This window comes from Cryptomeria japonica, chromosome 8, assembly GCF_030272615.1.
Source record: "Cryptomeria japonica chromosome 8, Sugi_1.0, whole genome shotgun sequence".
NCBI lineage: Eukaryota > Viridiplantae > Streptophyta > Pinopsida > Cupressales > Cupressaceae > Cryptomeria > Cryptomeria japonica.
In genome coordinates, this window is record NC_081412.1 from 100,191,857 (window position 1) to 100,205,690 (window position 13,834).

The window sequence follows — 13,834 nt, forward strand, 5'->3', positions numbered from 1 at the left end:
TAATATATAATATAATATAATATATATTATATTATATTATATTATATTATATTATATATAATATATTATAATATATAATATAATACAATATTATATTATATTATATATAATACAATATTATATTATATTATATATAATACAATATTTTATTATATTATATATAATATTATATTATATTATATTATATATAATATTGTATTATATTATATATAATATTGTATTATATTATATATAATATTGTATTATATTATATATTACAATATATTATATTATATTATAATATAATATAATATAATAATATATTATAATATAATATAATATAATATAATAATATATTATATAATACGTATTATATAATATATATAATGTAATAATATATTATATAATATATTATTACATTATATATATTATATAATATAATAGTATATTATATATTATATAATATGTAACATATAATATAATTTTAAAATTAAAATTACAAATAAAAATCGGATATCCGATAAAATCGAATATTCGATTTGCATAGGTAATTACCAGGCCAAGGTGTACTGACACCCAGGCCAAGCAAAAAGTCAACATGGATTTTCACATTTTTAGGCGAGTGGGGAAGGCTATTTTTTTCACATCACCACTTTTTGGCCCCCCTTGATCCTGCACTAACCCAATTGTTAGTATCCTTAACCAGGTCCATCAGAGGGATAGAATGCATCACCTGTTCGGCCAAGTTTAAATCCTTATCCAAATTTCCAGGATCCAGAGCATTGTTGTCAAGGATTTCCATACTCATAGGGCCCTCAATGTCCATGTTCAAAGGGGTCGTAACTTTATCGTCAATGAGTTCCTAGGATTTCCTTTCAGGGGTAGTCATATCAACAACACCAACAATGATCGGGACAATAGGGTCCCTATTCATATTAACATTATCAACATCCCCATCAGGGTCCCCCTTAGTTTTAGGCCCCTCCTCCTTCTTGTCCCCAATGGGGTCCTCCTCAAAGTCCAGATTCTCAATAATCGGGGTCTTCTTCCTACGGCCTTTGGAAGCAAGTCTGGAGGATCTCCTTTTAACCTCCGAGTCTGGGGAAGGGTTGTCGTTCTCAATGTCCTCTGCTAAAGAGTTGTCATTATAAACAACACGTTTGTGTTTTGCGGGGGTTTTGCTTTTTCCTTTGGATAGGGAGCGAGAAGCATTGGGGGAGGCAGGTAGAGTTAAGCTAGGGGAGACCACCGAAAGAGAAACAACCGAGGCATAGGTAGGTAGAGACATGGTGGTCATGGCAAAGCCCTCCTAGGGATATTGGAAGAATCTAGGGAAAGCCAGAGACAGGGCCGCAAGCTGCTGGGGAGTCGGCATTGGGGGCTGAGAGAGCGAAAGATTCCTAGGGGGTAGAGAGCCTCATGGAGTTTATACAACCTGTAAATAAGACCCTAGTGGAGGAGGAAAGGATGCTTATCCCCATGCTTAGGGTCCATAGTGTCCTTAACAGAGCTCTCTAAGGAATGCAGTAAATAAAACGACAGACAAAGCAAATCATTATTGCGGAAGTGATTGAGGAGGGGCAAATGGTAGTAGTAGAATACCTTATACTTGCCTTCGAGAGTGAAGTATTTCATGAACATGAGGCAGATCATGTTCCATGGGTGCTTGAGCTCCTCCCGAGCAAACCCACCTTGCAGCTTGACAGGTTCCTCATGGTTGCAGAAAAACCGTTTCAACCCCTCACTGTTTGCAACATGGCTGGTACGCTTCCAGCGATGACCATCCAAGGTCAGCTTTGTAGCTTGGGCAATGGTCTCCTTAGAGACATCAAAGGTTACATTGGCAACCAAGACACATCTTCCAGACCAAGAGGAGGCGAAAGCAGCCGAGAGCTACTCATCATGGCCCTTCAAGCGGTCCAGAAAATCAGCAATTCCACCTTCAACACAGAAATTCCAGATGAGAGAGTCATTTTTAAAATCATCTAGATTGTCCAGTTCACATCTCACTCTATCGCCCCCCACTTCATCCACCAACAAAGCTTCCTCAGTCATAAAATAGATTGAGTTGTAGAGACCCTTCGAGAAGCAAGCCAGGAAAAGAAAATGGGGAATGTGCGAGCCCAACGTCAATAAATGAGAAATGAGGTTGGGCGCATCGGAAAACAAGAAGTCACTTTTAATAATGATTTGTTGGTTACGAGGCGTTAAGAGCCAGCGGATAACGGCGACAGCCAACACATTTCCAATCCAGTTGTACCTCATCATGACTTTGCAAGCCCAAGTGAAATGCCAGCACAACAACGCGTGCGTCATCTCCAGCCTAGTCAAACTAGTCACCACCTCGTCTGAAGGGATCTGAGGAATATTCCCATTATTTGAATTATAAATCCATCGCCTCCAAACAGACCCGAGGAGGAGGGGGAGGGAAGTAGTTAGCAACCACTCAATCATTAGTGGGAATCCTGGATTTCTCTTCCTGAAGGAGGAAGTTAACATGGTCTGGGAGTGATTTGTGACTCCTCCAACATCTCAGCCCTAAGAGGTTTAGGCCAATGGCTGCCATGGCATCCGCCACGTGGTTGCCTTCCCTGTAGATATGCATAACTCTAAACGAGTCAAGCCCAGAGATAAGCCTCAAGGTGTCCCTAATGGTTCCCTCAATTGTCCAATTAAGCTTATTCTGCCCTTTGACAACATTAATGATGAGCATGGAGTCCGCCTCAATGTCCATAATTCTAATTCCCATGGAGAGGGCAATGCAGATTCCCCAAGCTAAGGCCATTGCTTCAGCCTAATTAGAGGAATGACCATTTAGGTTGCCCGCATAAGAATCAACAAGGGCCCTCAGAGGGGATCTTATCACTCCACCAGCAGTAACTAGGCCCCCCTTGGCGGCCCCATCAAAATTGAGTTTAAAATTAGTAGCCGGGGGGAACCAAATCGTGCATTGTTTTAGAAGTCTCTTAGAGGAGTCAACAAGAGAGAACGAGGGGGGGAGGTTCCAGCATCTGGAAATTCCCCAGTCCCAGATAGAGGGGGACTTGGATACCATTCAAGTTTTTGAAATAGAGATATTCTCAAGAATTAGATTGAGGAACTGAGTAAACACCATTTCCGCAGAGGTCTCTTTGTCTTTGAATATCCTGTCATTCCGCTCCTTCCAGATACACCAGCTAACATGGGGGGGGATTTGCTTCCACAATTGTTGGATAAGGGGGTTGGAAGAAGGGCCCCAAAACTCCTGACATAGATTTACCAAATTGTCATTCATAACCCAGCTGATATTAAGTTTACTATAGACCATCCCCCAAAGCTCTCGAGTGAAGGCATAGTGGAGGAAGAGATGGCCTAGACTTTCTTCATCAACTTTGCAGAGGATACATCTGTTAGGGAATTGAAAATCCCTCTTGACCAAGTTGTCTTGAGTCAAAATTTTGTTGAGGAGGGTAGTCCACCAGAAGAAATTAACCTTAGGGAGGAGTTGGGGGTTCTAGACCTCTTTCCAAATAGGGGAGACAGGTTCCCTGAGTAAGCTGGTGTAGGGAGTCCTGATAGAAAAGTCTCCAGAGGGGTCCCACTTCCAAATAAGTCTATCATCCCTAGGGAACAAGGGGAGGAATATACTAGCCAAAATCTTCTGAAGCTCTCTAGCAGTAGGAATGAGGAAGGGGAAGTCAACACAATTGTCCTCCAAAGTCCACCAAGTGCAATTATTGAAGTAGTCACCGACCCTTTCACCGAAGAAGCCTTTAGTGGCTTCCTGCAACCGTCTCAGGAAGGGGGAAGAAGAAAGGGGTCTCTCCCCTAACTAGCAATCTTCCCAGAAAAGAATGTTCCTACCATTTCCAATAATCCACTTCAAACCATGAAATAAAGGGTCCCTGCAGCTTAAGATGTTATTCCAGATTTTGGAACCCCTGGGAAGGTCCTCCTTTTTTAGGACAGTTGAAAACTTTGCATTACCCATGTACTTAGCTCTGATGATCCTACTTTAATCCAAATCCTTGTCCAGAAGCTTCCAGGCAATTTTAGTCATGAGGGCCTTATTGAATCTTGAGATCTTACGAGTTCCCAAGCCGCCCATGGCCTTGGGAAGACACACTTTGTCCCAGCCTACCAAGGCAAGCCTCTTCTTTTCTTCCATTCACATCTAGAGGAAAGTCTTTTGAATGTTCCAACTTAGCAGCCATAGCCACAGAAATCTTGAATAGGGAGAGTTTCTAAAGTACATGGGGATCCCCTGGAGGGAGGAGGAAAGCAGCTGCAACTTCCCCGCACTACTTAGGAATCTACCTTTCCAGCTAGCTAGCTTTTTCTGCATTCTTTCAAGGATAGAGATCCAAAAGGAATTAGAGATCCTTAACAGTTAGAGGGAGACCAAGATAGGTGTCGGGGAGGGAGGCTTTTTGACAGCCAAGGACTCTGCAGACTTTATCTTGGAGTCGGGCATTAGTGTGAAAGAAGTAAATGCTGCTCTTATCATAGTTAATGTGCTGGCCAGAAGCCAGAGCATAGGCGTTAAGAAAGGATTTTAAAGCCTAGCTTCCCAAACAGAGCAAACACCAAAGAGGATCGTATCATCAACAAACTGTTGTAGAACATTAGGGGGTGCCATAGAGGTAGGCTTGATACCCAACAAAGTGCCCCTGCAAACCAAGGAGTTCAGGTTAGAGGTCAACACTTCAACAAGGATGATGAAAAGGTAGGGGGATAGAGGATCCCCTTGTCGCAGCCCTCTGGAGGACGAGGGTTCCCGTTGTGAGTTTTGTTGTTTCAATTATTGTTCTTTATTATCTATTTTTTTAACTTTTTTATTTTTTCCTTTGTTTTATATTTTTGCTAGTTAATTGTTGTTTTCTTATGAATTGTCTTTCTTTTGGTTCATTATTTTTTTCCTTTTCCTTTGATTTTAGCTTTATGATATTTAGTTTTGTTATTTTGTTATTTAAATTTTAGTTTTTTTCTTTTTTTTCTATTTTTTCTTCGAATACAATAACCTATCTTAGAATACAAAAAATTAAAGACATTGAAAAGCCGTTTGAAAATCTCTGTAAACCAAAAGTGACATATTTGGCTGGTGAAATGGTATCTGGAATTCCACCAAGAAAAATTAATAGTGAAGTTAAATTCCAGGGATTCATGTGGAGGTCTTCATACATTACTTGTTTTCTCAAACACAGGCTTGTGTTTGTACCATTTGGACCAGAAAAGGTAATTGACAAAGTTGATCACATTGAGAATAGCAAGCAACCAGTAAAACAGATCAAGATGGTTGCGGTTCAAATTGTTCCCACGAAGCCAACCTCTGCTTTCTGTGATGTTTCGAGTTGCAGCATTCACAATATCCACCAAAATGGTGCTGAAGAAGTAACCCAGTGAGAGTGATGTATATGAGAATGCAGTGGCCATGGACCTCATTCTTTCAGGGGCTTCACTGTAGAAGAATTCCATCATACCCACCAAGGTGAATAAGTCTGCAATTCCAAAAACAAAGTATTGGAATCCAAGCCAGAACACACTAATTGGAATGGGTGGCATGAACAATGGTATGAAATCCACCATTCCAGTTTCTCTTGCCACATTTTTTCTCTTCACCTCAACCAGAGCAGCTATGGTCATGGAGATGGCAGATAAGACTAATCCCACTCCAATTCTTTGCAAATGGGTAATCCCTGTTTCATGTCCAGTGAATTTTCGGGCAAATGGAACAAAAAATTTCTCGTAGATGGGGATAATGATGACTAGGAATACTATAGGAATAAATGGCAGAGAAGCTGCTGGGATATCAAAATTCTTCCCCATACTTCGATCCATTGTCAGGCCTTGAGACACAGAAAATGTCTGCAGTTGTGCTAAACCTGTACTCAGTATTATTGAGCATCCAAAGATTGGGATCATCCGAAGTACAATTTTTGTTTCTTCTACTTGGGTTACACTGCATAAACGCCACTTACTGGGCTCCATTTTCACATAATTGGAGGGCGTTTCTGTTAATATTGCTGCTTTGTCCAAGAACCTGTTTCAAGTTTTGCAAGCAAACAAACTACCGTTAAGAATGAAAATCTTATTCATGTAAGTTTTTGGATTTTGGATTTGATTGTAAGTTTTTGGATTTTGGATTTGATTGTGTGAGAGATTTTTAATCATCTTAATTATCAGTGTTTCTGATTATATTCTGTGATCCATCTAAGATCTACAACCATCTTTCATTTTTTTAACTCTCATACATGCTAACATGCTAATGATGAATCATAGAATGTGATCCAAAACACTGATCACAGAATGATCCAAAATACGGATGATTAAGTTGATTAAAAGTAATACAATATCTTTTAAGGTCTTTGAACTGTTTTTGATAGTGTTTTCTTGGGAAGATAACATACTTGAACTGTTCTGTATTTAGAAGCTTCTGAGTGTCCATATTCACTTCCTCATAATCTAACTCATATAGGTCGTTGGGATTCTCTGGGAGGGCGAGCTTTCGGTTATATATAGCAGCTACAAAGACCTGCATAAGGATGCAACAATTTTGATATATTACACAGAATAACATTTAAATTTAAATCAATTCTTGGTATGAAATTAAAGTGTATTGATTAGTGTGTAAAATGTAATCATACTTGTAAGATGCGGGTTAGAGGGCTTCCTTGTGGGATTCTGTTACGATAAGATGTGGTGCCACTGATAAAGGTTATGGTTGCAAGGAAGACAGTTGCTGCGCAGATGCCAAAGCCTATATCCCAACCCTTTTTGTTCATGACCCATACTATTACTGTGACTCCAAATGCTCCTCCTGCACTAATGCTGAATAAAAACATGTTGAAGTAAGTGGATATTTTTCTCCTGCCTTTGAGATCTCTGTCATTGAACTGATCTGCTCCAAATGGTAGGAGAGCACCCTTGAGACATCCATTCCCAACAGCGATCAAGTACAGGCCAGTGAATAACATTGCAGCTTTGCCTCCCCTTACTTTCTCACAGTTAGAAGTGGGATTGAAAGGGTTGCAGGGAGGAGGCTTTAATGATTCATGGTGTGCTTGCACTAACAATATAATGTAGCCCTGCACATAAACAAAAATTGGTTAGTATGACATGAGACTTTCACAGAAAGCGTATGTATTTGTGAAAATGGAAATTGATGGTGGGTCTCCTATGGACTCTTATATTTACTGTTTAGCCGTTTTGCTTATGTAGACAAGTTTTAAGGGTTTGGCTATGTTTATCAATTTTTAAAAAATATGTAATAGTATTTTATAAACAGTAATATAGGCATTCATTCATAAAAAAAAATGAATGTTTTCAATGTTTTCTAAAGAGTTGGATTTAATTGGTTAAAGCATCGAATTTCAATTGTGGAGATCCAAGTTCAATTTTCAAAGGGATATATTATAAGAAAAATGAGACTGATGGATAGGACCTCTTGTGGACACTCCATGATATTTTAATTTTAATTTATTTTTCTTTATATGTTTTGATTTTAATCTATTTTTAATGATCAAATTGAGACTAAGATTGTTTGTTAAGTGGTTGGATTAACTATGCATTCATCTAGCATAATATATTGTTAAAAGTATCCTTCCTTTAACAATCTTGAAGATTCCATTGAAATAAGTTTCTAAAAATATCATAAACACTTTCTATTTTAGACACAAACATACATATATTATATAGTAGGTGTAAAGGACACTAATAAACATAAATGCAAATAAAGAGATTGCTATGACAAAATGCATAATCTTGATTTCAATCTATTAATGTGGCTCTCTTATATCTTCTTCTAGTAGGTAGTTGCTAAGGTGGAAGCCATGAATCTTCTTCCATGTCTAGATCCATTAAGGTAGGGAGAAAATAGTCAGTATTAAAAAAAAAAATATTAAGATTGTTTGATTTCTTATAGCTTTGAGACCCTCTCTTACATCATTCAATTGGATTCTTTATTTTATTTTTGTCTTTCCTTTCTCGTTCTATTTGCATTGCACTCCTTTTACTCTTAGTAGTCATGATTTGTGCAATAATTGAAACTTTCAATTTTTAAAAGAAATTCTATATGCTACCCAATCCAATTGTCACACTTATTTATAATAAAATTTACTTTTAAGTTTGAATTTCAAAATTGAATTGCATTTCCCACCCAATCAACTAAATGAAGCAATAGAAAGATTTCTTATACTTAAATATTCCTTCTAAGCTCAAATCTATGAAATATCCTCTCCAAAAAGTTTACTACTGAAATAATTAAATAAATTTTTAAAACAAGATGGAGCTAACTAATAAGAAGATAATTATAAATTTATTGATTTATTTAATAATTTTTTTTAATGAGAAAACTATTAATCTGAAGAATGAGTTAATTTGTGAGGTGAAAATAAAAAAGTGTAAGTGAAATGGATAGATGGATAAATGGATAAATTATTAATAAATGATTTCATTACATAACAATAAATGATAAATGTGATCCCTATTAAATGATTAATTAATTAATAATAAGGTAAAGTGATCAATGCTAATAGATGATAAGACGATAATTAAAATTTAATAAATAAGAAAATAATTTTAGTGTCAACCTTGGAGGTGGACTTCACTCCTCTTTGATTAGATAACCTAAGAGGTTGACACTAAAATTATTTTTTTATTTATTAAATTTTAATTATCATCTTATTATCTATTAGCATTGATCACTTTACCTTATTATTAATTAATTAATCATTTAATAGACATCACATTTATCATTTATTGTCATTACATAAGTAATTTAATCATTTATTAATAATTTATCCATTTATCCATCTATCCATTTCACTTACGCTTTTTTATTTTCACCTCACAAATTAACTCATTCTTCAAATTAATAGTTTTCTCATAAAAAAACTATTAAATAAATCAATAAATTTATAATTATCTTCTTATTAGTTAGTTCCATCTTGTTTTAAAAATTTATTTAATCCAATTAAAATACATTGTCAAGTCAATCAAAGTGTTATGTTGCTAAGTTGCATCCACATTTCTAATAGCAAAGCAACTATCAATATGAAGTTTGTAGCAAGCTTGTTAAACTATCATACTTATATTTAAAAAAAATAATGTAAAAAATGTTCATAGATGTCATTATTAAGGTAATTATTTTATTTATTCATTATTCCATTTAAAAAATTATTATCTTATTATATTTTAATTAAAAAATAGAAAGTTACAATTACTAAAGTCAAATCATATGTTAAAACATGCGCATAAAGATGTAGAAAATTGTAACTATTAATATAATCTTTTTATTTAATTTAAAAGAAATAAAATAAAGTTGCAATGTTAAAATCATTCACTTTTTATTTTAAAAGTTGCTACCATTTTTTCACTTTTGAATAGTATAAGACAACATAAAAATTTATTAGACTGTATAGATTGACATGTTATACATGATAAGTAAAAAATTGTTTTAGATAAATATAATAAATTGTTTTAATTTATAATAGTATATATTATTTTATATTTATTATAAAAAATTCAAACTAATTAGATTATTTTCAAAAACTAAGGTATACTTTTTTTCTAATTTTTAAAATATTTTAATATGAATTTTTAGAATAGTTTCCACATTTTAATGAATTTAACAACTTATATAAAATTTAATATTTTTACATTTATTATTAATAATTATTACTGAATATCATATAATATTAATTTATGTAATATATATGATTATGTAATTTTTATTATTAATATATATTAATTTACAATCATTCTAAAATAAAATATAATTGTTAACAAGATTATTTAGAATATTTTTTGGTATGAATTTTAAAACTTAGTAAATTTAAGATTTTTGCATATATAGTAATTTATCACTGTTTTTCAATTTTACATTCTTTTTATAATACTTTTTTTGACAACTAATATTTTTCTTAAACCTCAAATGAATGACATTGAAATGACCAAGTTGTCATAAGTTTGTAATGTGACAGGTAGGGGTGGTGAAATTCCATGATAGCAACTATTTAAATCAATCACTTTCTATTTTGTTTTTGTTACAACCATTTGTAATAAGAACTAAATTTGTTAATATTAGTTTGTTTGTATTTTTCAAGTTTTTTGTTTTTTGTTTTTGTTTTTATTTCAATTCCATTGAATACAATTTGTTTAAGTGGTTGGATTAAAAATAGAAATTAACTATACAATCATCTATTGTATTGTCTATCCAACACTTTGAATGCATCTTTGACCTTATTTATTAATTAAATAAAATTTAAAATATGATATGATTTTGAATTTTATTTAATTAATATAAATGATGAAATATTAATAGATAAATGTTGTCCACATCTAATACATTTCCCACACATTTACCATTTTAACTATGCACTTTTACTAGAACAAATTTGAGGGTTTGACTAAGGTAAGCCCCTAAAAATGCCATAGGCACCTTCTATTCTAAACATGAAGATGTATTGTAGAAGGTGTAGAGGCCACTAATAAACATAAATATTTATGCAAACAAGTGTAGAGAATGTGTGTGTCCCAACATAAAATACCAATATGTTGTATCAGACATAAATATATAGAAGACACTATTGCATAGAATGGATACAAAAATACATGGTTAAGCCTTTGACAAGATGCATAATCTTGATTTCACACTAGCAATGTGATTCTCTTCCATCTTCTTCAAATGGATTGTTAAATAGTTAAAAACTAGACCTACGTTGTGCCTATCTTAGCTTCTTGGTTATTGTTTTCTTATTGTGCTAGCTCAATTTCAACTCTTTGTTTGTTTATCTAAAAGATTTTTACCATTATTAATTTTAAATATAAAGACAATTTAAAAATATATATATATTAATATAATATTATTAAAAAATAAATTATAAATATATAATATTTACTACAGATTTTAAACTAAATTCAAAACATATTAATAATCTAAACAATAGATAATAGTTATGAAAGTCTACGAGGGTTTAACTTGCCATGTATCACTAGCTTGACAACTAGTGAGGCCACACCTTTTCCAATTTCAGGAATCATTAAAAAAAAAAAAAAAAAACTTGGTTTGAATGTTTGTTGATCTTCACTACAAGTTGAAGCAATGAATCTTGTGGGTTCATTAGTGCAGGGAAAAACATATCTCAGTTTGGTTTTCAAATGTTAAAGTAGATTGGTTTTTCTCAACAATATTGAGAGAAAGAAGGGGCAAGTAGAGAATACTTAGCAATGTTATCGGATTTCCACAAAACACGAGGTTGCAATTTTTGTTTTTAGATTTGATTGATTAAGATATTTTTTAATCAATATTTCAGATCATACTCTGTGATCCATCGTCAAAATTTTTACAGATACAAAAAGATAAAAAAATAGAGGTACTGGCCAAAACAGTTGAGTCAAACACTTTTGTAGGAGAGGATGGACATGCTAATCGACTATTAGCTAAAAATGTATAAAAAAACTAAATTAAGCTCTTACACTCGCAATAACTGATAAAAGATCATAGAATAATAAAACTTGTTTCATACCAATTCAAAGTTCCAATCAAAAGCTTTCAAAATTCTAGTCAAAAGCTTTGTCTCTGTGACTGTTATTGTTATAAATTCAAACACTTTATCTTATCAAAATGAATTATTTAAAATAATGCAGTTTTTAAAAAAACTAAACATTTTAAGACGTGAAATAGAATATTGCTTTGACTATGAATTTTTTTTAAATCACAGCCCTCACAATGGATGATATACATTGGGGGCTCAAAAGGGTTGTAGGGTAATTTGGTAAACGGAAAACAATCAGGTTAAAAATAAAGACAAGTACACAGAAACTTGAGAAGATGAAAGGGGAACTTACGGCAAGCTCTACGCAAGCAGAGGCAAAGCTCATCTTGTATCTGTCAATGTATGAGTCAGAAATCAGTCCTCCCAGCAGCGCCATCAGAAACGTAGTGCCAACAAAACTGGTAAGCGTGGTGGCTGATTTCGCGATTTCCAAATGCATAATTTCATTGAAATATGTCACAAGGTTCACAATCATAGCAAAGAAAGCCACGCTGTCAAAAAACTGCGTTACTGCAGAGAAGCACAACCGAATACAAAATTATTGGAGAATCATCTCACAAAATGAGAAAGCCTAACTCCTATTTCAAAGATCTGTTAAAATAACATTGAAATTGACGACATACCATAAATAAAGATCGCGGCAATTCCACCTTGGTGAGCCTTTTGCGAAGGTCTTCCTTTCCAGTCAACAAATCCTTCCAGCTCATTAATCTCGGATTTCTTGTAGTCTCCCTGCAAATTATCAGTATTAAATCTCTCTTCTAATAGTATAATCAGAAACAAAACCTTAAATATTCAATTGAAAATGAGTTAAACATGAATATTTGTGGATCTGTGAGCTTAAATCTCACTTCTAATAGTATAATCAAAAACGAAACCATAAATATATTCAATTGAAAATGAGTTAAACATGAATATTTGTGGATCTGTAAGCTTAAATGTCACTTCTAACAGTATAATGAGAAACGAAACCATAAATATATTCAATTGAAAATGAGTTAAACATGAATATCTGTGGATCTCTGAGCTTAAATCTCACTTCTAACAGTATAATCAGAAACGAAACCATAAATATATTCAAATGAAAATGAGTTAAACATGAATATTTGTGGATCTGTGAGCTTAAATCTCACTTCTTAACAGTATAATCAGAGACAAAACCATAAATATATTCAATTGAAAATGAGTTAAACATGAATATTTGTTGATCTGTGAGCTTAAATCTCACTTCTAACAGTATAATCAGAGACAAAACCATAAATATATTCAATTGAAAATGAGTTAAACATGAATATTTGTGGATCTTTGAGCATTTTTCTAATATATTAAATACAATTTATTACTAGAAAAGCAAGCAAAAGAAAAGAAATGAAAGATCATGAAATATAATCTGAAAATTGATGGAGAAAAATTCACATAATCTATTCCAAAAGTATTTCATAGCTTAAATGCAAAGCTATTTGCAAAATTTTACCATTAAGCTTGAAGAACGAGTATCAATGCAGTTCGCCTCTTTTGTGGAATTCTGTTCAATTTCTCGACTGTTTGAGCACTTTATAGAGAAAATTAGGCTATATTTTATTTGAAAGCAGGCCTAGTCATTGGCGTTAATGGCATCCATATTTACACTAAAAAACAATCCATTTTTTGTACAATCCATACTTAAATCTTTTACGAAGAAGATACGTTTAGTATTGCGATGCCTACAGTGTAAACAAAACAATAATCCAAATGGCTCCATAAACTAGGCCTAAAAATTTATTAAATAATGAAATCCGCATAACCATTTTCTGTCAGAGCTGGACGGTTTCAGCTTCGAAACTTGGGAGGGCTGTTCTTTGTGAGATTTTTGTCCGAGTTTGGTGTACCGTCAAAGCATCTTTTAACAGAATCTTCTGTCCTCCATGTTTGTCCATCAAAGCAACAGCATATTCTTTGTTTATTTATTTTATATATTTATTTATTTAATTGTATATATTAAATAAACAGGGAAACGAGATAAAATAATGGAAAGGAAAACAAATGATAAAAGAATATGAACTATAAAATTAATTGACAGGAACTTCTATGATTTATAGGCTGTAAATGTGTGCGGTTTTTTTATATAAATATTGAAAATCATGTTTTTAACACATTAGCTTTAGTAATGTAATTGTATATTTAGTATTAATTATATTAATGATTAGTTCAGGTATCTTACAGACATGTATTTATAAGAGAAAACAAACACTCATTAAGTTAGTATATTTATTTAAAGTTTTTTTATCATTGTATATAAAATATTTTGTCTTATTTTATTTAGGTAAAAGGATTTTGAAATG

At 33.1% G+C, this 13,834-nt stretch overlaps 1 protein-coding gene across 1 annotated transcript; it reads right to left on the reverse strand.

Annotated features, from left to right (window-relative positions):
* Window positions 1-5,021: 5,021 nt before the first annotated feature.
* Window positions 5,022-13,397, reverse strand: LOC131027317 (protein NRT1/ PTR FAMILY 4.5). Its single transcript, XM_057957329.2, has 6 exons — window positions 12,988-13,397; window positions 12,137-12,245; window positions 11,806-12,023; window positions 6,603-7,043; window positions 6,366-6,490; window positions 5,022-5,998 (listed from the first exon to the last, which is right to left on the reverse strand). The coding sequence occupies exons 1-6, from the start codon at window positions 12,988-12,990 to the stop codon at window positions 5,134-5,136; spliced, it is 1,761 nt and encodes a 586-aa protein (XP_057813312.2). The 5' UTR covers window positions 12,991-13,397; the 3' UTR covers window positions 5,022-5,133.
* Between the last annotated feature and the right edge of the window lie 437 nt (window positions 13,398-13,834).